Raw genomic sequence first — 22,027 nt, forward strand, 5'->3', positions numbered from 1 at the left:
TAGAGCAGTAAAACTGGAAATTGAAGGATGTCTGCTGCTACAGCAAAGTCAGCCTCATAGAAAATTCCTGAAAGCAGCACAAACGTTAGCCATCATTAGTCAAGTAAACTCGCGTGAAGAGCTACTTCCTGTATAGAAACCAGGTAGCTCCGAAGTGACTATAAAGCTCCTCAGGTCGTTTGCCTAAGGGGCCCTCACAGTGCGGGACCTGTTCTGTCTGCATTGAAATGTTCTCTCGCGTAAGCAGCTCAGAAACACTGGCTGGTGTGGGCACCAGGCCCTCCCTCGTCACTGAAGTGCTCTACTCTAAAACCATGGAAACTAGATAAGCAGTACAAGTGCGTTCTCCCCGCCACACTTCCTGCAGGAGTGGGGAGAGCCTCCAAAGCAGAGACCTTAGGACACAGAGAAACAGGCAGCAACAAGCATTTTTAGAATCATACCCGGAGAAAACCAGCTGTGGAAAAGCAAACACAGCAGCTGGGACGTCCTACTGCAGGTAGACCGCCTCGAAAGGCTCATGCCACATGCAGCCTGGCATTCTTTTTTTTTTTAATATATTTTTACTGACTTGAGAGAGGGAGAGAGAAACATCAATGACGAGAGAATCATTGATCGGCTGCCTCCTGCACACCCCACACTGGGGATTGAGCCTGCAACCCGGGCATGTACCCTGACTGGGAATCGAACCGTGACCTCTTGGTTCATAGGTCGATGCTCAGCCACTGAGCCACGCCGGCTGGGCATGCCATGGCATTCTTTTCTACAAGAACGAGGAGCCGGGCAGACGTTGGAGGGCATTCATCCCGGAGGTTCAACAGCAGGTCCAGGGTCAGCAGGCTGCGTGCTGCTCTTCCCGCCGGTGGGTTTTCACTGACACTGCAACGGTCTCTGTGGGCAGTGACTTAGGACCAAGGTCCTTTTCTGAAAGGAGGGTTCTTTGATTAAAAAGAATAGGTTTCTTAATGTAGAACAAGTGCTTCCACAGATTGGTGGGATTTATCCTGCAATAGCAGGGCCCCTGAACTTGTGCGTCCTAACACCCTTTATATTAAAACACAAACACAGTTCCTCGTACATCCGGAGACGTGGTCACAGTCCATTCACAAATTCACGTTTGGAAATAAGCTGTACAGTCATCCTTATATTACACCCCTAGGGAAAGGTTGAAAAGTAGGTCTGTATCTCAGCATTACAGAAAGAACTATTGGCTGACTCTGAAATACTTAATCTGCTTGCAAATTACTTCCTTATATGTGCAAGACGTGTTTTGAAATTTTAATGTTTGTGACAGCTTGACATCACCCCGACTCACCCCCTGTGTCAGGGCCCACTGACCAACACTAGCGTTTCAGCTTCGGCCACCCCAGTAAGGAAGCTAAGGGCCTGTGAAGGAAGGATAACCAAGACCTAGTGTAACTCCTAAAGCAGGTATGCCTCGCCAGTTGACCTTCCTGAGGCCTTCAGAATTCACGTAAGGCCCCATATTCATCTATTTTATAACCGATAGCTGGTATACACTAAGGCTGGAAAAATATCCAATTTGAATGAAGTTTAGTTATGGAAAGGTTTCCCATTTCAAGACAAAATCTAAAGCAATAAGTCAAGTTCAAGCCAAAACCAGGACCTAAGTGGGCTCCGTGGCTGAGAACTGTATTTATTGCCTCATCTGCCCAGGGACCAACACTGCTCAGGAGCCGGTCACTAGTATTGCATGGGCTCCAAACACAGGTGAGCGAGCCAGTGTCCAGGCCACACGCTCCTTTATCCATCGTAGGCAGAGTTCCATTTTTCTCGAGTTGAACATTGAATGACAGGTGCTGTAGCCAGAATAGTGAGCCAAGGTTCTTAGCAAAGCACGCAAAACAAGGTTCTTAGCAAAGGCACACTGGCTATGTATTCCATTGCTGCAGAGAAGCCTCCTCCTTTCCCTGGCTCAGTGAACACTTCTTCTGGGCCACTGAAAACGTTTGCAAAAGCAGGTGCTGGCAGTGGAAAGGGGGTGGAGAGAAGCAAGGAGGGGGATTGGTGGTGGGGGGTGGGAGTAGATGATTTGCAGTCTGGCCCTGAAAGCCAGCGCTCACTCTCATAATCCTAAAAGGTGATCAGACATTTTTTCTTTAAAACTCAAATGCCGACCTACACTCCACCTGCAGACTCTAGAGAGAGACAGATGGTGGTGGGTTCGGGGCGGGCTCTCTAGAAGGGTCCCTGCCTTTAAAACCCATGCCCTGGGCAAATGGCTGCTGAACTATCCTCGCTCTTATTCTGCCATCGGGCTACTTTCAAATGCTGATTCCAAGATTGTTTTCCCCGTAATAACAGTTTATGTTGCTAAGGTAACAGCTGCTTCTGATCACTTTCTCAGCAAACCTGACACATCTACAAGTTCACTAAAATCTTTTGATCAAATGTAGCTAACTAAAGAATTAAGGCATGCATTCTGAATTTCAAAGTTAGTAAGCCTAGTCCCTAAGCATATGGGTCATACCTAATTTTAAGTTTTGGTCTTTCTTGAATTTGTATGTTCACATAAATTTTAGAATCAGTTTGAACAATCCTATGGTAGGTCTGTTGAGATTTTAAAAACAGGACTGAATTCTTTGCACTATTGTCTTCTCATCCACAACCATAATATTGTTCTGCAAACTTGTTGGGCTTTTCCCAGGTAACCTTTTTTTAAAAATTGCTATTGTGGATATCCATTTTCCTCCCATAAAATTTTCCAATTAAATGTTGCTGTTATACATCTGTATATTAATCTTGTACTCAGTCACTTTTTTGAACTTTCTTCATTGGTTCTGGTAGCTGATCAGTTAATTTTCTTTGATCTTCTACATCAGTGGTCGGCAAACTCATTAGTCAACAGAGCCAATTATCAACAGTACAACGATTGAAATTTCTTTTGAGAGCCAAATTTTTTAAACTTAAAACTTCTTCTAATGCCACTTATTCAAAATAGACTCGCCCAGGCTGTGGTTATTTTGTGGAATAGCCACATGTGGCTCATGAGCCGCAGTTTGCCGACCATGGTTCTAGGTAGATCTTACAAACAGTGAGATTTGCTCTCACTTTCCAATATTGACATCATGTTTTTGTGTCTTATGCACTGGCCAGGACCTCCAAGAACATCACTGAATAGAACTAGTAGAGGGTAGCCTTGTTTGATCTCTGAGAAGAATGTGTTTTATATTTTAACCTTGAGTATGATGTTTGCTTGAGATCTCTTTTAACAAGTCCAGGAATTTCTAGGTTGATAAGTTGTTTAGGTTTTTAATGATAAATGGTATGGAAAACAAGACTTACTCCAGTTTAAAATGAATCCTCTTGGGGAACTTACACCATTTTTTAAAAAAAATGTATTTTATTGATTTTTTACAGAGAGGAAGGGAGAGGAATAGAGAGTTAGAAAGATCGATGAGAGAGAAACACCGATCAGCTGCCTCCTGCACACCCCCCCACTGGGGTTGTGCCCGTCACCAAGGTACATGCCCTTGACCAGAATCGAACCTGGGACCCTGAAGTCCGCAGGCCAACGCTCTATCCACTGAGCCACACCGGTTTCAGCAGGATCTTACACCATTAAAGCTAAATATGTAACAGTTCAATGTTACTTGTTTTACTTTGGTACCAGGTAGCTCAGAGCCAAACCAAGCATAACAACTGCATGCCATGGCCTGCTCATCTATATTGTCTTGGCATCATCCCTTCCCAACCCTTCACCTATTTTGATTTACATCTTCCTAGATATTTCCCCCTTACTTTACTATTTTATTGCTTAGATTTCCTATCAATTTCCACAAATCTTTAATAGAATGAGATTAGTACAAATAAAAACTTTAGAAAGATATGGTTACATTAGGATTTAAAATAAAAAATGAGAGAAATTTAGTAGGGGTAAAAAAATACTGTGGGAACTTTTAATAATAAATCCATCAGTTATCAGGAAATCATGTGGAGACCTAACACAGTGGCTAATAAGTCTCTTGGGTGGCCATATAAATCAAGTCTCGGAAAACATCTGGAGTTAAAATGAATGCTGCGGGGCCTCAGGAACCTGGTCCAGAGTAAATTTAGTAGTTAAATGAGGCCTGCTTTTACTTACATTGTTAAGCTTAATTATTTGTCATAAGTAGCAATTAGAAAGCACATTTTAATTTCACATAATGAAGTGAAACCCAGGAGCCATTAACATTTTCAGTAATAGGTGCTTAATAAACGTTTGTTGAACGAACAATCCCAGGCCATTTCAAATCCTTTAAAGAAGGCATCAAGGAAAAGTGGTTATACCTATCTTATAGTTAGGGATCAAACTAAAAAATAACTATTCCTCTCAACAAAAGTGTAAAAAAGACCCGTAATTTACGATTGTCTTTGACAGGCCTTTAACTATAACATATATATTTCTGTAATTTAAATACAAACCTCACTTGCTTTCCCTCTTCAGGACTCTAAAATATAGAAAACTGATAAAAATTAATTTTAGGAAATGGATTTTATTATCCAAATAGGTTATACCATAGTCCCCATATGCTTTGACATAACAATGATTTCACAAAAACAAATCTTTAATTTATGAACATCTTAAGATAACTTGAAAAATATGTAGTAAAAAAAAAAAAATGAAACCCACAAATTACAAAGCTTTTAATATGCACACTGCCAGTCCATCTAAATTTGGCATATCCAATCTACTTAATTGATTTATTTAATGTGGTAATTTAAAAAAATTCCATTGGGGGATGAATGACATATTATGCCCTTGACAAGAGTGATATTGTTTTGACTAAGAAAGCAAAATACAATTCCTGGCTCTGTTATTGTTCTGGCTCATCAAAACGAATAAAATATGTGAGGGTGAGGTTCTGCCATGCCCAGTGGGGTTAGGCAAATGTAATAGAAGGTGCACTGGGTAGACACATATCTTCATCATATAAATTTTCTGGTAGCTCCTCGTCATCTCCATCAGGAAAATATGTAGGGAATGGTAGATTTTTGCAGAAATCCTTATATGCAGGTAGTATAGAGTCTTTGATCTGGAGGGAAGAAGCAAAGAGTTTATTAATGAGTGCTACCAATTAAGTTACTTAAAGATAGGCTGTTTTACTTATTATTCATAATAAAAGAATATCTTCCTATATTTTCTAATGTGAATGCAACTGTTATATAACGCAAAAGGAACTCAATGTATCCTCTTTATTTGAGTAAATTTAATTAATCCAATGATACAATAATCCAATGTAATCCAATGATATAATCTTCTTCAAGTTAATCAACTATCTCATAAGAAGAAAAATTTCTAAAACTGCCCAACAGGATAAATTATATTCCATAATTTCTTTTTAAATATCAGTTATATCCAAAATTGATTTTTCAAATATAAAGACTGATATACCTAAACGGTATTACTATCTACTTCTTAATGATTTCATCTACTCATATTGTCTATTTTTTTATACCATATTTTTTGAGCTGAGATTAAAAATAGTTTACCTAGTATTTTTATTAGTCTTAATTCTACGAACACATAATAAAAAACATCAAGTTTTATTAAGGAAATCAGCTTACATTTAACAAGTAGCATTCTCATTTGTAAGCTAAGAACAGAATAGTATTTAGCAAAAAACAATAAATTCATGTCTTTATTGCTACTAACTATATTCTAAAAATATTCTAATTATCTGAATTCACAAGCTAAGGAATACAGATGTTGATATAATCTGAAATGTTGAGTTTTATTTTTGGAAAAATCACTGGGTTCTTAAAAGCTTCTGACTTCTACAGCCTTCATTCAGAGAGGAATAAAAAAATTACATATAATTATACACACAGAGTAAAATAAGCCATGATCATTTTGGCAATAAGAAATGAATAATGTGGCTCGGCAGGAGTGGCTCAGTGGTTGAGCATAGACCTATGAACTAGGAGGTCATGGTTTGATTTCTGCTCAGGGCACATGCCCAGGTTGCAGGCATGCAGGAGGCAGCCGATCAATGATTCTCTCTCATCATTGATGTTTCTCTCCCCACCTCCTCTTACTTCCTCTCTGAAATCAATAAAAAAAATTTAAATGCCAAACTGTTAAAAAAATAAAAGAATGAATAATTTGGTTGAAATAAGTACACAGCTGCTAGGAACAGCTAAGTACAGAAAAACATATCTATTTTAATCTCTCATTAAAAAATTATCAGCAAGTTGCCCAGAAGAAAATAAAATCACTTTCCCCTGCAATTAATCTTGAACTTTAACTTGGACTAAAAAGAGGTCATATTCTTCCCAATTTAAACTGTCTCAATTTAGAATTGAAAATAAAACCTGAGTGAGTAGACAATAAAACCAACAATAAAACTTTCTGTGCTAATTTGATGAATGTAAACATTTACTAACAGATGACTTGAAGAGTGAGTTCGTTTTTATAAATCTGTTATAGCTGAGGAACATTTCAGGCAAAAGCACTGTTTAAATATTCTAACTATAAAAAAGTTTACAGTCCAAAGGTGCAAGACTCGTATGAATTTTTCTGCACTTAATTTTACCTCTGGCTTTATTTCTTCCCTGCCTTCACCAAGACCCCCTCAATTACCTACTTAATTCTTTTATATTTATGTGTATTGGCAAAGCAGTTCAAATCTTGTGAAAAAAAAGGTGGGGTGGGGGGTTAGGACACACACAAACCAGGCACAACTTGAAAATAAACTTAAATGAGGACATAGGGATGAGCACACATGAGTAGTATTTAATAACATAACCTACATTATGCTATAAATAGTTTCTTAGGCTCCCTTAATAAATTTAGTGAGTCCAAACAACAAAAGTTTCCATTACTGAAACAGGCTGGTCATTCCAAGGACTATCTTTACTAATTTTAGAATTAAAGACATTGGCAGCCCTGTACTCAGAGAGCAAAAGCTCCCACGGAGTGAGTGGATGTTCGTGAGGCTGCCTGTCCAGCCAGAAGCGCTCATTCTCCACGGGCAAGGGCTTACCTGCTATGCAATCACCTGGGAGAACAGAAAAAGTGGGCTGAATGTTTTCAAAAGATGTACCACACTGCTGACATTTAAACACAAGCCCACAAAATGTTCCTTCAAACCTACACCTTAATGATTGAAGCACACATTTTAGGTTACAAAAGAAGCTGTTTAGGTACCATAATTCAGAGACTATTTTTTTTCAAAATGAGTTCTTTTTAAAATCAAAACATGTCTGTTGAAAATGCATTCACTAGTGTGGTAACAGTTCAAAGAGGACTAGACATTTCTCTGCTGCTTTAAGTTCGCAAAATATATTTGGACTCCTCTTTAGAAATCACCTTTGGTGGACCTTCTGCCTGTCTTTCTTCAGTGACAGCAGGCCACCATCCATTCGAGAGCTGACGGAGTTTTTGAAAGCAATTTTTTATCAAGTGGATGAAAAGTCTATGTTGCTTATAAACTGTTTATAACAACCAGATCAGAAAATTACTACATAGATTATGGTTTTTCAAGACAGTGACCTATTCATCCCCCATAGTTACTAAGAAGCATCTAAGAAGATGCTGAGGTGGTACCTGAGAAGTCACAGCAATAGTGGAGTTCAGCTGGAAAGCCAGCCTAGAGTCGTGAATGCAGCAAATGGGGTTATAAGGACTTGACAACATTAAAAAATCCACCTGCTATCCAGTATAACTTTATTATGGAAAATAACCACTTTCCTCTCTTTGATTGGGCTGTGATATGCATAACATAATAAATCTGGATTGCGGAGGTAGGGATACATTGAATTATGAAGCCAAAATGTTACGAGAAATACAATGACAACTTGCTGGCTTCAACCACTTGTCACTGTAGTCACTTGGAGAATGATCACCTGGGTTTGGAAACCTACTTAAGCCCATGCACCTGCAATCTTAACAAGAGAAACAAGAGAATAATCCAGTCAAAAAGTGAAGAGTGCCAGCAAGGGAATTTTAATTACTATAAGATTAAAACAAATACTATACTATACCTTATTCTAGTAACAGAACTATTTTAAGAAAAAGTACACATAGAAAAAGACCCAATATGAAAAATCTGAGGTTTAAGTTTCAACCTATTTTTGTTGTTGTTAGAAAATTAATGAAAAGTATATTTCCGGGAATAGCTGATATAACTTTTATTACAAATTTATTTTCAGAATGGGAGGTTCAAAACTCGAGTGAGTTATCACTTTGTATTACAATGGCTTAAATCCCAGGCAGAATATTTAATTTGTATTTTATTTATGGAAATAAGTCTCTGAAAGTCTGAGGTTTTCTTCAAATTTATCCTGTACAATATGTTTATTTTCTTCTTTTCCTTCATATGTTGAACATAAAAATAAGCATGCATAGTTTTAGGGAAAATATTTAAAAGTACAATCAGAGCAATGCCAGTAATAATAACAGAATCTTTCTTTAAAATGTCTACCTTTAATCACCTTTCTTCTGGACTCTCTATTTAATTTCCACCTCCAGTATTTCTGGTTCTGGTGTCAAAGTACTCTTAAGAAAACTAAGAAGTCCTTATTTGGAACGACAGAGATATATTCATATTTTGGCAAGAGTATCCTAATCTCCTTTTTATATTTCTAAAGAGCCTCTGCTCACTTGTCCTACCTTTTTTACAGACATATACTATAGGTTGTTCTATGCAATTTTTGCACTCAGTTGCTACTAAAAAGCAAAATAATTTAGCAGAGAACTCACGTAGCTTGAAAATTAGAGGCTGTTTTTCATATTCATATAAATGAACAATGGGAAATAAAGACAGCTATACATACCTTTACTAAGCAATTTCTATGTCCAGGTACAGAGCCATTTACATAGATAATATTGTGCTTTGTATTTATTCTCCACACCTAAAGCCATAAATGAAATCATACTTTAAAAATTTGAGAATATATAACACACACAGTTCATGTATCCTCCACCCCTCAATAACTGTAAAACCTATTAGAACAATCATACTGTTTAAACATTAACTTGAACAAACAATAATTAAACAGACACTCATTAAGTCCATACTCTGGTGCCTTTGCATTCAGGCATTAATTTAACCATTCCTAAAAAGAGCCACTTCAGAAACTTACTTTCAGTCCAAATTCTGTCCTATCTCTGTTTCCCATTCTCCCAGGCATTTTAGTTCCAGGCCATACTCTGGCGACATCCTAAGTGAGAGAACCAAAATTAGCACTTTTAAGTACTCTCAATTTAAAACAGTTCCGAACAAAACAAAATGTAAACTAAGATAGGAATTATTAAAATGTTTAATACCCTCCCCCATTCTGTTAGGCCCCAGTAAAGAACTAAATATGGATTTAGACACATCTACCCCAAGAGGGGTAATCTAGTCTAAATTAGATCAGAGCGACAAAATAAATACCGACTAAGAACAGAGTTAGGAGAAAAACGCAGTAACAAGAGAGTAGTCGCTGTGCTAAAACTGCTTGAGAATTTAGAAAGAAAAATAAAGGACATACGAACATGTCACACCACCAAAGGAACAAATAACTGCCAGCCTGCTTTCATGAATCTCCCGTATCAGCCCATGTAATGGACTCAATCCGCACCTACTCCCCTCCCTTGCGTTTGATGTTACCTTCCTTCACCAGAATGATTCAAGGACAGTTAGTTATCAGAATATTGAGTTTGTTTGTCCAGACCTGGTTATCTCCGATTCACATAAATCAAACAGCTTCCCACAATCTCTACTATTTTAGCTCTGGTATGGATAATAATTTTACATCTCAAGAAGCAAATCTGAATTCCATCTAAAATGGGAAAGGGTCTCAGGATACATACATTCTTGAAATAGAAAAACTTTTGCATCACTACTCTCATAACAGAAGTCCAGGGGAAGTAACTCATTAAGAGATAACCCAGCTTAAAAGACAATTGTGATTATAGACGAAGTATCACTTATTTATTCCATGTTTATTCTATAAATGCACCCGGTGATAAGCACCTGCTTACCATTACATTACTAAAAAAAGACTCTGCCCTCCCCAATTAAATTGACTCTCCTTAAAAGTATACCCTAACTCCGTGGTTGGCAAACTGCGGCTCGCGAGCCACATGTGGCTCTTCCACAAAATACCACGACCTGGGCGAGTCTATTTTGATAAAGTGGCGTTAGAAGAAGTTTAAGTTTAAAAAATTTGGCTCTCGAGAGAAATTTCAATCGTTGTACTGTTATTTGTCTCTGTTGACTAATTAGTTTGCCGACCACTGGCCTAACTCTTAAGATTACAAAGGCAGTCACTAGCTAATCCTTAATGAAAGTATTTACAAACACAGAACAGTGTATTTCATGACAATTAACTTGTTATAAGAATAGTCTTCTACATGCCTAATTTTTAAAAGAACTTTATCAATATAATTCATATACCACATATTTCACCCCTTTAAAGGGAAGTTTAATATCTTTAGTTCATTCAGAGAGTTGTGTATTGCTACAACCAATCTTAGAACATTTTCATCAATCCCAAACAGAAATTTCACACCCATTAGTGTTCACTCCCCCAACCCTGTACAGGCCTCTAATCTACTTTCATCTCTGCAGATTTGCCTAGGATGGACATTTCACATAAACGGAATATGCAATATACCGTCTACTGTGCTTGGCTTCTTTCACTTAGCATAATGTTTTCAAGGCTCCGCCGTGTTGTAGCATATATCAAAACTTCTTTCCATTTTATTGCTAAATAATAATGTGTGAATACACCACTTTTTAATTATCCATTCATCAACTGATGACCCTTTGGGTTGTTTCTAATTTTTTGGCTATTATGCATAATGTTGCTATGACTATTAACGCACAGGTCTTTGTGTGCATGTTTCCATTTCTTTGAGGTATATATACCAAAAAGTGGAATTGCTGGGTCTTGTTTTACAGTTAACATTTTTAGCAACTGTCGCACCATTTTTACATTCCTACTGACAATGTAAAAGGGTCCCAATTCATCCACATGCTTGCCAACTTTTGTTATCTGTTTTTAATTATAGTCATTCCATTGAGTGTTAAGTGGTGTCTCGCTGTGGTTTGGATTTACATTAATGTAATAGCTAAAGATGTTAAGCATCTCTTCATGTGCTTATTGGCCATTTGTGTATCTCTTTTGGGAGAATGTCTATCCAAGTCCTTTGCCTACATTTAATTGGGTTATTTATTTACTATTGAGTTATAAGAGTTCTTTATATATTCTGGATACAAGTCTTAGCAGATATATGATTTGCAAATACTTTCTTCCATTCTGTTAGTTGTCTTTTCATTTTCTTGAGCTGTATGCAGCCCAAAGTTTAAACCTTTGATGAAATCTAATTTATCTGTATCTTATGTTACTTGTACTTTTGGTGTCAGATATAAGGCTTTGCCAAACCCAAGATCATGAAAACTTACTCCTATTTTTTCTTAAGGCTTAAATTTATGTTGATGATAAACCTCATTTTAATAACTATTTTATATAATTTAAAACTATAATTTCACATTTATAAAAAGTTGCAAAAATAACACAAAAACTCTCATACTCTACCCAAATTTACCAACTATTTACAGGTTGCCCACTTGCTTTACCACTCACTCTATATGTATGCATATCTCCTGTATCATCCATAATTCAGTGGCAGACATGATGCTCCTTTACCTGTAAGTATTTCAGTGTCTATTTCCTAATTCTCTTACATAACCACAATACAATTAAGAAACTCAAAAGATTTAATACATTACCTAATCTACAGTCCACATTCTAATTTTGTCAACTGTCCCAATAATGTTCTTTACCGTTATTTCCCCCCAAGTCCACATGCACTTCAGAATAACACATAGTTGTCATGTCTCTTTAGTCTCCTTAAATCTGGAGCAGCTCCTCAGCCTTTCCTTGTTTTCCATGACCTTGACATTTTTGAAGGCTACAAACCAATTATTTTGTGGACTATCACTCACTTGGGGTTTGTCTAATGTTTCCCTGCGATTAGATTCGGGTGATGTATTTTCGATGGGAATCACCACAAAAGTGATGAGGTATTCTTTTCCTGGAATCCGTTCAGGAGGCACATTGTGTTGGTTTGTTCAGTTACTGGTGATGTATAACATTGATCAGTTAGTTAAGGATGTGTTCACTCAGTTAATTCACTCTAACGTTATTATTTTCCCTTTTGTAATGAATAGGCAACTTGTTGTGGGACTATGTAAACATCTAAGGTCCACCAAGCTTTCACCACTTGTTTTAGCATCCATTAATAGAATTTCACTTTGATGGCCATCAGAGAAATTATCTAACTTCAACATCCCTTCCACACTTATTAGCTGAGATTATAGTGTAAGGAAGAGCAGTCCCTTTTCTCCATTTATTAATCTGTATCAGTGTGAACTCATTGATCCTATTTCATTTTTTTTTTGCAAGTGGGAGCTAATTGTAGCTGGATCCTGGCTCCTTTTCACGTATCATTTTAAAAGCACTTCCTTAATTTCTTGAACAAGCTGGTGTTTAGAAACCAAGATCTAGGCTCTAGTTGTGTTCACTGCTATGGAATATCTTTGTTTTTACGCCCTTTCAGCAGCTAAAACATACATGTATTTATACCCATTCCTTTCTTTACATAAACAGATAGTAAATATATACTCGTACCTACAACTGGAATTCAACACTATAGGGTTCATTTTAATTTCCTTCCTTTTCATAACTTAATACCCTTCTCTCTAACGGTAAGAAATGTGGCTCCCATTAGTAATATATCTACCTATCTTCTCAACCTTAAATTCACAGAAAATTATTTCAGAATAGCTACCTAATATCATCTACACTAATAAGAGAAACAAAAATTGACCATCCCTCCACTACACCCACCAGCCAGAGTATGCAAATTAACCCAACAAAGATGGAAGTTAATTTGCATACCCAGGTGCAGAGCGAAGCTGTGGAGAAGGGAGCGAGGCGGTGGCGGAGATGGGAGGGAAGCCCGCCTCGGCGGGTTTCACTACATTCTCTGCTTTGCTCTAACAGCAGGAAGCCCTATTCTTGCAGGAATCTTCCTGCAACGGGCCTCTAGTTGCAAATAAACATAATTAGAATTCAACACCTATGCACAGTACCTTTTTAATTTATACTCAGGACATATGGCCAAATACTGTGTTCAAAAGTTATTTGAGTTACTCCCCCCTGTTTGGTGAGGTTATGTTATTCATTTCAAACACTTAGGTTCATCTTCTAATTCTATTCCATTATGGATCCCCCCTTCTTTGAATTTTATTTTGAATACATAAAACATTAACATGGTTTCAACTATAAACATTTAAAGTGTATCTGTGGAAGTGTCTCTCTTACCACTTTTGAGCCCTTCCATACTGTTCCCTCCCATCTTCTGTAGGTAACCCATCTCAGTTTCTGGGTTATCTTTTAGGTCCTTCCTTTTTGCAAAACAACCAGGTAACATGTGCATTTCCTTATATCCTGGAAATCACCTTCTCATTCTCTTTTCAGCTGCACAGTATTCTATTGAGCAGATGTACCATACTTTATTCATCCAAACTCCCAGGTATGGACATTTATGCCTATAGTATAAATAATGTTGCAATAGCGAATTTTGTGAAAATGAGTTTCTTCAGGGTAAATACCTAGAAGTAGCATTGCTGTGTAGTTCTATTAGATATTGCCACACTATACTGTATTTTATCCCTAACGAAAGATGCACTAGTTTGTATTCCCACTAGCAACGCATAAGAACCTGTTCCCCTATATCCTTACTAACACAGTGGCAAAAATCAAAGCTTCATAACACATTCTGCTACATAAGAATTTAGTAACTCAAGAATGGTTTTAATCTGTGTTCCTCTTATGAAAGTAGCAATATTCCCACTTAATACTGATATACCAGTACATATATATCAAGCTTTAGAGATTAAACTTGCATTACTACGATGCTCCAATAAATTACACCCCCTCATTCCCCCCAGCACTTTATGCTAAATCTCTGGGAGAGTAGGTCTGAATTAGCAATACAAAGTCCTTCACCATTATATTATCCTTGACAGTCCTTAAACTGCCATTTAAGGAAAAATAAGTCTGTGAAGGAACCAGAAGAAAAGGCATTCTAATCCCTAATTTCTTGCAGCTGACTTCAGAGTGTAAGAGGGGAATCAGAGATGGGAATGAGAAAGTAGGCAGAAAAATATTTAGAATACTGACTGTAGGAATGTAGGGAATAACTAAATGATTCAAGTTGGCCTCTGGAAAGTAAGAAAGACCAGGACCCATAAAAGTGTGATGAGTATTAGGACCCACCTTGAGTAGGATTAACATTATGTGACTTGATTCCCAAGGTCAGACTAAAGCACTATATGTACAGAAGTTTGAACCTATTGTAACATTAAAAAGAGTACCACTAAGTTATACTTACACCAGTTGAAATAGCTCCAGGTCTCCTGTGAGTTTTCGTTTGACCATGAGTAGCAGGCTGGCCTTTAAATCCCCATCGTTTCATGACACCTTGAAAACCTTTACCAATGCTGAGAAAAATAAACATCAGAATTTGCACAATGAACAGAGCATAAAATACACCCAGCTGTACACTTTCTTGATAGTACCTTAGAGTTTTAACAAAACTTATCTAAATAACTAGAAAAGGCTATACAAGCAAAACCGCAAATGAACATTCTTTTATGTCTGACCTGGTTTGAATCCCTTCCTGAAATCTTATTTTATATAAAATGATTAATTCAAGATTGTGAGACAAGAGCAAGCTAAGCAAAGGGAGTTCAATCTGAACAGGGGGTTTTATCATCATAAGCCTATGAAACTACATAGTAAGAGTGGTATAATTCTAGAAGTTCCAAAGTACTCACAAGAGATATGGCAGAAAACCATTAAGATCCCCACACTTCCTGGTACCCATGCCCTCAAGTTCTCACCTCTTCTTGAGTCTGGGTGGACCTAACAACTCACTTCTAAGGAATAAACGATGGCAAAATTGATGAGATGCCACCTCTGACATTAGGTTACAAGGAGAATGTGGCTTCCATCTTGGCACTCTCTTGCTTGATAGGCTCTGAAGAAAGCAAACTGCCATTCTGTAAGCCATTCTACAGAGTCAAGAGGCAAGGATGTCTCTAGGCAACAATTGTGGACTGAAGGCTCTGCGGCAATTCTCCCCCAAGTCGAACACTGAGAGGACTGCAGCCTGGGAGACACCCTCAGCCAGAGGAATTCAGCTAAGTTTACTGGGATTCCTGACCACAGAAGCTGTGAAGTAATAAATATTTGTTGTTTTAAGCTGTTATGATTTAGGGCAATGTGTTATGCAGCAAAAGAAAACTAATGCAACAGAGCATTCAATAAAACAATAATACCCTAAAAGCTGAATGTTTTACTATTAGAAAATACCAGATGGATATTGGTTTCAAGGCTTGAATAGGAAGCTAATGAAAAAATCAGTTACAATTTCTTAAAGTGTAATATTTCACTTTAAACAAAACCATTCTACTTTCAAAGTCTGTAACTAGAGAAACATTCTGCCATGCAGGTGGAAAGCGAACAACACTGTGATTCAAAGCATTATTATGTCTATCAGTACAAATCATATAATAAAAGGGCTTGAATACATTGTAAGCTGTAGTGAACATATTTTTATAGACTTAAGATGAACATTTTTTTTCAGCTTTCATTAGATAATATGTCAACATATTTTAAAGTTGTGTTTCCCAACCCTAACAAAGCTAGCTGTTATTAAACAGACAGTGAATAGTTCAGGCCTTTTACAAAAAAGAAGCAAAAGGTTATAAAAACTACCTTATATCCATAAGCACTTTGCTGTGCATTTAACAAGAATTATCAGAGTAATGAGTTGAAGTAAGCCTGTATAATATTTTGTTGAATTCTTGATTTATCTATAAAATAAGAACTATGTACAGAACCTAACAGCTGAACATTATCATATCACAGGTCAAATGTTATTTGTATATGAATAATTTAACTGCAGCTTACACCACTTTCTTCATAATCAACTGGACATATCACTTGTGTATACCTAATTATTTTCTACCTCAAAAACTCAATTCTTATTCCTGATACAAAAGCTAAAATGGAAGTTTCATATATATTAAATTTAAAAATTATAAGATTAACATTTAAGAAGAAAAGCTATGATAATGAATTATTTTACTGAAATTCTGCCTCAGAAACTTAAATATTTCCATTTAACATTAGATTTTAGGACATATTGGAAAATAAAAAGGAAATACCTAAAGAGTCCTTTGAACCTATCCTATTGTTTGGCAAATAACACTTTAAAGAAAAACAGGGAGGGGACTCTGGCAACACAAAATCTAAAATGAACACGCTTTAAAAATACCACATTCTAACACTGGCCATTCTTGGTAGAAAGTTTGCTGGTGCCTTCTGAGTTCTCAAACTGATTCATCTCTTACTTAAAATGAGAGCATGACCGTGCCCAATAACACACATGCCAGGTAAATTACAGAAGATATTGAGCTCAATTTGAGAGTAAATGATTATAAGATGAAAATGGTATCTTGAAAGTGCTAATTATCTGTCAGCTAATTACAGATTGTTTTTAATCTAGCTCTAGAGTACACCATGTTGTTATACTGTGTACAATGGGAACCTCTTCAATAAATAACTTTTAAACAAAAGGACAAAACACAATGACAGACAAATTACTGGCTTAATTCAGATGATGGAGAATAGAGTGCACCTGTTGATCCATGGGTGGTACAGGTACCTAGTCTTTTGTTTTTCTCAGTTGTCTCCCAACTTGAGAACAAAACAAACGAAATGAACTTATCTATACTTAGCATACCCACGCACATTTCAAATATAAGGTTTTCACAGGTCAAATACAATAAATCATTTTACCACAAATGATACCCAACACAAAGCACACATGCTTCACTCCCACACCTTTTCTAATGCAATCTTTAATGACAGAAAAAAATCAAATCAAGGAAAATCCAAATCAGAACACGTTAAAATTTCCAAATTTAGTGAGACATATGAAAAATAGAAAAACAAAAAATTTTGTTTAGAGCATTTATACTTGTTAAACCAAGAAATCATTAAAAAACTCAAACTATTTAAATTTAGACTTGATTGCTGTTTCTTGGCCTATTTCCTTAGCATACTTCCTAGTGCCCAACCTAGAGAAGTCAGTAATTCTGTAACTGGCAATAGCCGTGTCTTAGGAAAAAAGATGATCCGTTTCCTTTATTTTGCCCTGCAGTTTCCAAATGTTGTATAATGGGCATACCTTTCATAAAAGTTTAAGTAGATGTGTTAAGGAGAAGAGGGACTTAAAGGTATGACTAAGAATCTTGCAAAAGAGAATGCATAATTTAATGTTTCTAACTACATTCTATAAATCTCTAGAAATTACTACCAGGTGAATTTCATTCCCATGCCATACAAATACCTAAATGTCTACCAGTAGAAGAGGTTTTAATAAAAACCCACCAGTATTTCCCCACTTTGTGGGAAAAGGCCTTTGATTTCATGGTTTAGGATACAGTTATATATGGAGATAAAACAAAATGACCATGAGATGAGGAGAAACACTCTCAAGTCCATCCATTCTGAGTCCTCTGAGAACTTCCTTCAAAATTCTCATCACTGAGTCTTCCCTGCCACTGGCTTCTTCTACCTTCTCTCTCAGCTGTATTCCTTTCTCCTCTTTCTAAGGAAGCAAACTGCTCCCTCTCTCATCCATCACCTGTAACCTATTTTTCTCTCCAAGTGTTCTCTGGAACTCACTCTGAGGTCAATCCCTTAATCCCCAAACATAAAGCCTTTTATTAAAATAACTTTTTATTATAGAAGTTTTAAAACATACTCAAAAGCAGAAAGACTAGTACAAAAAATTTTTGGCTCAAGGACTATTTTGTCTCATCTATTTCCCTCCCCAACAATTCCAATGGATTATCCTTTATGTAATAAAAGTGTCCCCTAAGGAGTTCAATCGCTTGCTATGACGTGTGCTGACCACCAGGGGGCAACGCGGAACATGGTGGGAGACCAGCGGCAGCGGTGGGGTGCTGAGGGAGGGAGAGGAGGAGGAGGTGGGGAACCTGATTGGCCCTGATCGTCGGCCAGGCCTAGGGACCCTACCCATGCACGAATTTCGTGCACTGGGCCTCTCGTTTTAAAATAAATTTCAGATATCATATCATTCCACCCATAAATATTTCAAATATGGGTCTCTAAAAGATAAGGATCCTTTTAAAGAACAAAACCACATAACCATTATCACAATCTAAAAAAAAATTAGCCATTCCTTAGTATCAAATATCCAGTCAGTGTTCACATTTCTATGGCCTCTTTTAAAACAGAAGAACTGTCTTCTATCACTCTTTACCACCTCTCCCACCACCACTCCAATCATCATTTCCTCCCTATTCTCCTGCTTCCCTAATGCTCTTTGAGATGCTCCTTTCCCCTTACAGCCACATGAAAAGATGATCTTAGAGTCTTGCCTCTGATCCTCTTCTCACTATGGTTATAAACAGGGGTTGGCAACTTGTTTTTGTAAATGAAAGTTTTATTGTAACACAGCCACATATATTTTTCTACTTATTGCCTACGGTTGCTTTAGAGCTATGACAGAGCTGAGAAGTTGCAACAGAGATCATAATGTTCGCAAACCTACATTTACTATCTGGCCCTTTGAGAAAAAGTCTGCTGTCCCCTGAAGCTATTACTAATAAACTGGAGTTCCACAAACCTTGCCCTCTGGCAAGAATTCTGCTACCAGCCCATTCTACAGATGGTTGGACCACAGCTAAACAGAAGTACCTCAGCCATTCAATTACAATGTTTCAGAAACAGAAGTGAACATCACCCTCTCTTCAAGATATCCTCCTCCATGACTACCAGAGTGAAATCCCAAGCTGTTCCCTGCTCTAAAAAAACACACACAGCATAACACTAAACAACCATAAATGTTTCCTAGCAATTTCTTTAACTTGGGGCATAAGACCTTTTATAACTGGGTCCAGCCTACCTTTTCAAACACTGCCCATTACAGATCTAGTCATAGCCGATTCCTCTGTGAATCCCTAAATATGCCACTCTTATGTCTGCTCATTCTGTCCCCTCTACCTCAAATATTTCCTGCTGCAATATCTATCTTTCCACTATTACCAGGAAAAAGAACTAAAAGTGTTTCTCATTTTGCTATATTAGCTGTAAAGTACTTCATCTCTTTATTTAAAAAAATCAAAATCCATACCGCAAATGTTTTTCAATCTGAACCATTTCCAATTTAAGCTTGTACTTTTTCTCTTCAGCTAATTTATGCTGTAAAAAACGTTGACTTGTACATAATCTATCAGAAAACCCGTAACTGAGTACTTAATGGAAGAGAGACTCTTGACTTCTCTAAGGATGCCCCAAGATCAGGTTTCATTTTTATCCTTATAATAAAAGGCTAATATGCAAATTGTCCCCTCTACCGGGAGTTTGAACCAGGGGGCAGGGCTGGCCGGCCAACTGCCCACGGCCCCTCCCCCTGGCTGGCACGGCCTGATTGGGGTGGGCTGGCTGGACCCCACCTATGCACAAATTCATGCACAGGGCCTCTAGTATTTAATAAATAAAAATAGAGGTGGGGGTGAGAAGGTTAATACCAGCTTCTTTGGTTAAACACTACATTTGAACACAAGAAAATGGAGACTCGTGTCAGTTCTTAGTCACAATCAAGACTGGGCTTCTTTATAAAAGTGAATCACTGATTGGAGTAAGATGAAATCTTTAATTGTGTAAAAGTAGTATTGAATATACAAGCATAATTTCCAAACCAACAACCTAAAGAATATCTTGTAGCCTATAACTTAACACATTGTGCAAACCACCCAATAAGCTTTTAATGATAAAAAAAAATTCCAGTTAACACAAAAGGACAATTTTTAGTCAAATAAATAACATGTATATAAAAGTCCCAATTAGCTAATTCACTATGCCCATCAGGATTGGCTTTTAATTTATGATGAACTAATATGACATATACATTTTAATCTTTAATTATAGCACCTCCTCATTTGAACAACTCATCCAGATGTTACTCATCTACTTTCATCTCCACACATTAATGGAAAAAGCATCTCCACGGAATCCCTGTAAACTCTGGGAGTTGACTTCTACTCACTTTAGTGTTGCTGTCTAAGCCTATTTGCTCAGTGATGTATAGCTCCTGAGCCCACGAGTACGTCATGGTGGACTTTTCCAATTGCTTTGTGTCCACCACACACAGCTAGACACTGGCATGAAATATCTGCATAGCTGTTACTCTTCAGATGAGTTTATGACAGCAAGATCTGAAATGAAGGTATTCTGTTTCTGCCTAAAAACCATAAAACTGCCAGCAAAATCTGGGAACATTTTTATCAACAAGGAACGGCTAAAAGTGCACTGTTTCACAGTTTATAGCTTTTGACATGAAATCTAGCTCATTCAGTAGTACAAAGAGCCAAATGTGCAGTGACTCCTTTGAGTCCTCTTATAAAAGGGAGCATTCCCTGGCTGTCCTAAATAAATCCAGAACACATTTGTTGTCCTGAGTGCAGCATGCTCTTTTTAAAAAAGAAAACTCAACCAATTCTGCAATATTATGACAGGACTTAAACAGTTTTCTGAAGGCCTTCAGCCATATCTTTTCTTCAGTAGGTCAGAAAACCATATTGCCATGTGCTGTGAATCTGTGATTACGTATTATTTTTTCATTAATATAGATAAGAATGAATTAGGCCTCGTGGAAAACTGAGGGATTATTTTTTGGAAGCAGATTTTTAAGAATAGAAAGGAACCTTAGAAACCATTTAGTCCTATACCCTTATGTTAAAGATAATAAAATCTACATCCAGAAAAGTTAAGCTACTTGCCTAAGGTCAAATCCCTGGTAAATGAAAGTGTCTGGTCATACTTTCATCCCAGGTCATACTGACTGTTGAGATACAGATTAGAGCAAAAATATAAAACTGTCAAGCAAATCAAAGAGGCATGGAGCTATTTCAAGGGCATCATTATTATTCTATAAATTCTAGATGGAGCAAGTGGTGTGTAACCTTAAAATACCATGACTTAATTCCTAATGACTCAATGTTATTTAATCATTTAAAAAGGTATTTCCTATTGAAAACAGATTATTCCATTTAAAATCTGAAACAAATGAAAAAGTAGTAATATCAATAATAGTGGTAGTAGCCAACAATACTCCTAAGCATTTATTATGTGCCAGGCCTTGAGCTAAGAGTTTTCTGTTTATTATCTCATTTAGTCTTCACAACATGGCTTTGAAGCAGGTGCTATACTTATTTTCATGTTAAAGATGAGACAACATAGACACTTTTCGAAAGAGGACATACAGAAGGCCAAGAGACATAAGAAAATATGCTCCAAGTCACTGATCATCAGAGAGATGCACATCAAAATGACAATGAGGTATCATCTCACACCTGTCAGAATGGCTATCATCAACAAATGACAAGTGCTGGCGAGGATGTGGAGAAAAAGGAACCCTTGTGCACTGCTCGTGGGAATGCAGTCTGGTGCAGCCACTGTGGAAAACAGTATGGAGTTTCCTCAAAAAATTAAAAATGGAACTCTCATTTGACCCAGTAATCCCACTTCTAGGAATACATTATAAGAAATCAGATACACCAATCAGAAATGATATATGCACCCCTATGTTCATAACAGCACAATTTACAATAGCTAAGATTTGGAAACAGCCTGAATGCCCATCAGCAGGTGAATGGATTAAAAAACTGTGGTACATCTACACAATGGAATACTATGCTGCTGTAAAAAAAGAAGGAACTCTTACTATTTGCAACAGCATGGATAGACCTGGAGAGCATTATGCTAAGTGAAATAAGCCAGTCAGAGGAAGATAAATATCACATGATCTCACTCATTTGTGGAATATAATGAACAACATAAACTGATGAACAAAAATAGATCCAGAGACAAGGTAACAGACCATCCAACCTCAGAGGGAAGGCAGGGGAGGGAGAGGGAGGGGCAAGAT

General features: G+C 37.1%; 1 protein-coding gene across 3 annotated transcripts in view; it reads right to left on the bottom strand.

Moving 5' to 3' along the window:
• Positions 1-4,480: 4,480 nt before the first annotated feature.
• The window catches only part of MRPL3 (mitochondrial ribosomal protein L3), a 44,404-nt gene continuing 26,857 nt past the window's right edge, over positions 4,481-22,027 (bottom strand). The window contains exons 7-10 of one of the 3 annotated variants that reach the window (XM_028129217.2): positions 14,393-14,501; positions 9,088-9,165; positions 8,779-8,856; positions 4,481-5,036 (exon numbers count right to left, since the gene is read on the bottom strand). In XM_028129217.2, the coding sequence (XP_027985018.2) occupies positions 4,884-5,036; positions 8,779-8,856; positions 9,088-9,165; positions 14,393-14,501 (418 nt within the window). In that variant the 3' untranslated portion in view covers positions 4,481-4,883. The remainder of the gene's footprint in view (positions 5,037-8,778; positions 8,857-9,087; positions 9,166-14,392; positions 14,502-22,027) is intronic. The other 2 variants (XM_054729896.1, XM_054729897.1) reach the window with 2 other exon arrangements.

This window comes from Eptesicus fuscus, chromosome 18 (genome assembly GCF_027574615.1).
Source record: "Eptesicus fuscus isolate TK198812 chromosome 18, DD_ASM_mEF_20220401, whole genome shotgun sequence".
Lineage (NCBI taxonomy): Eukaryota > Metazoa > Chordata > Mammalia > Chiroptera > Vespertilionidae > Eptesicus > Eptesicus fuscus.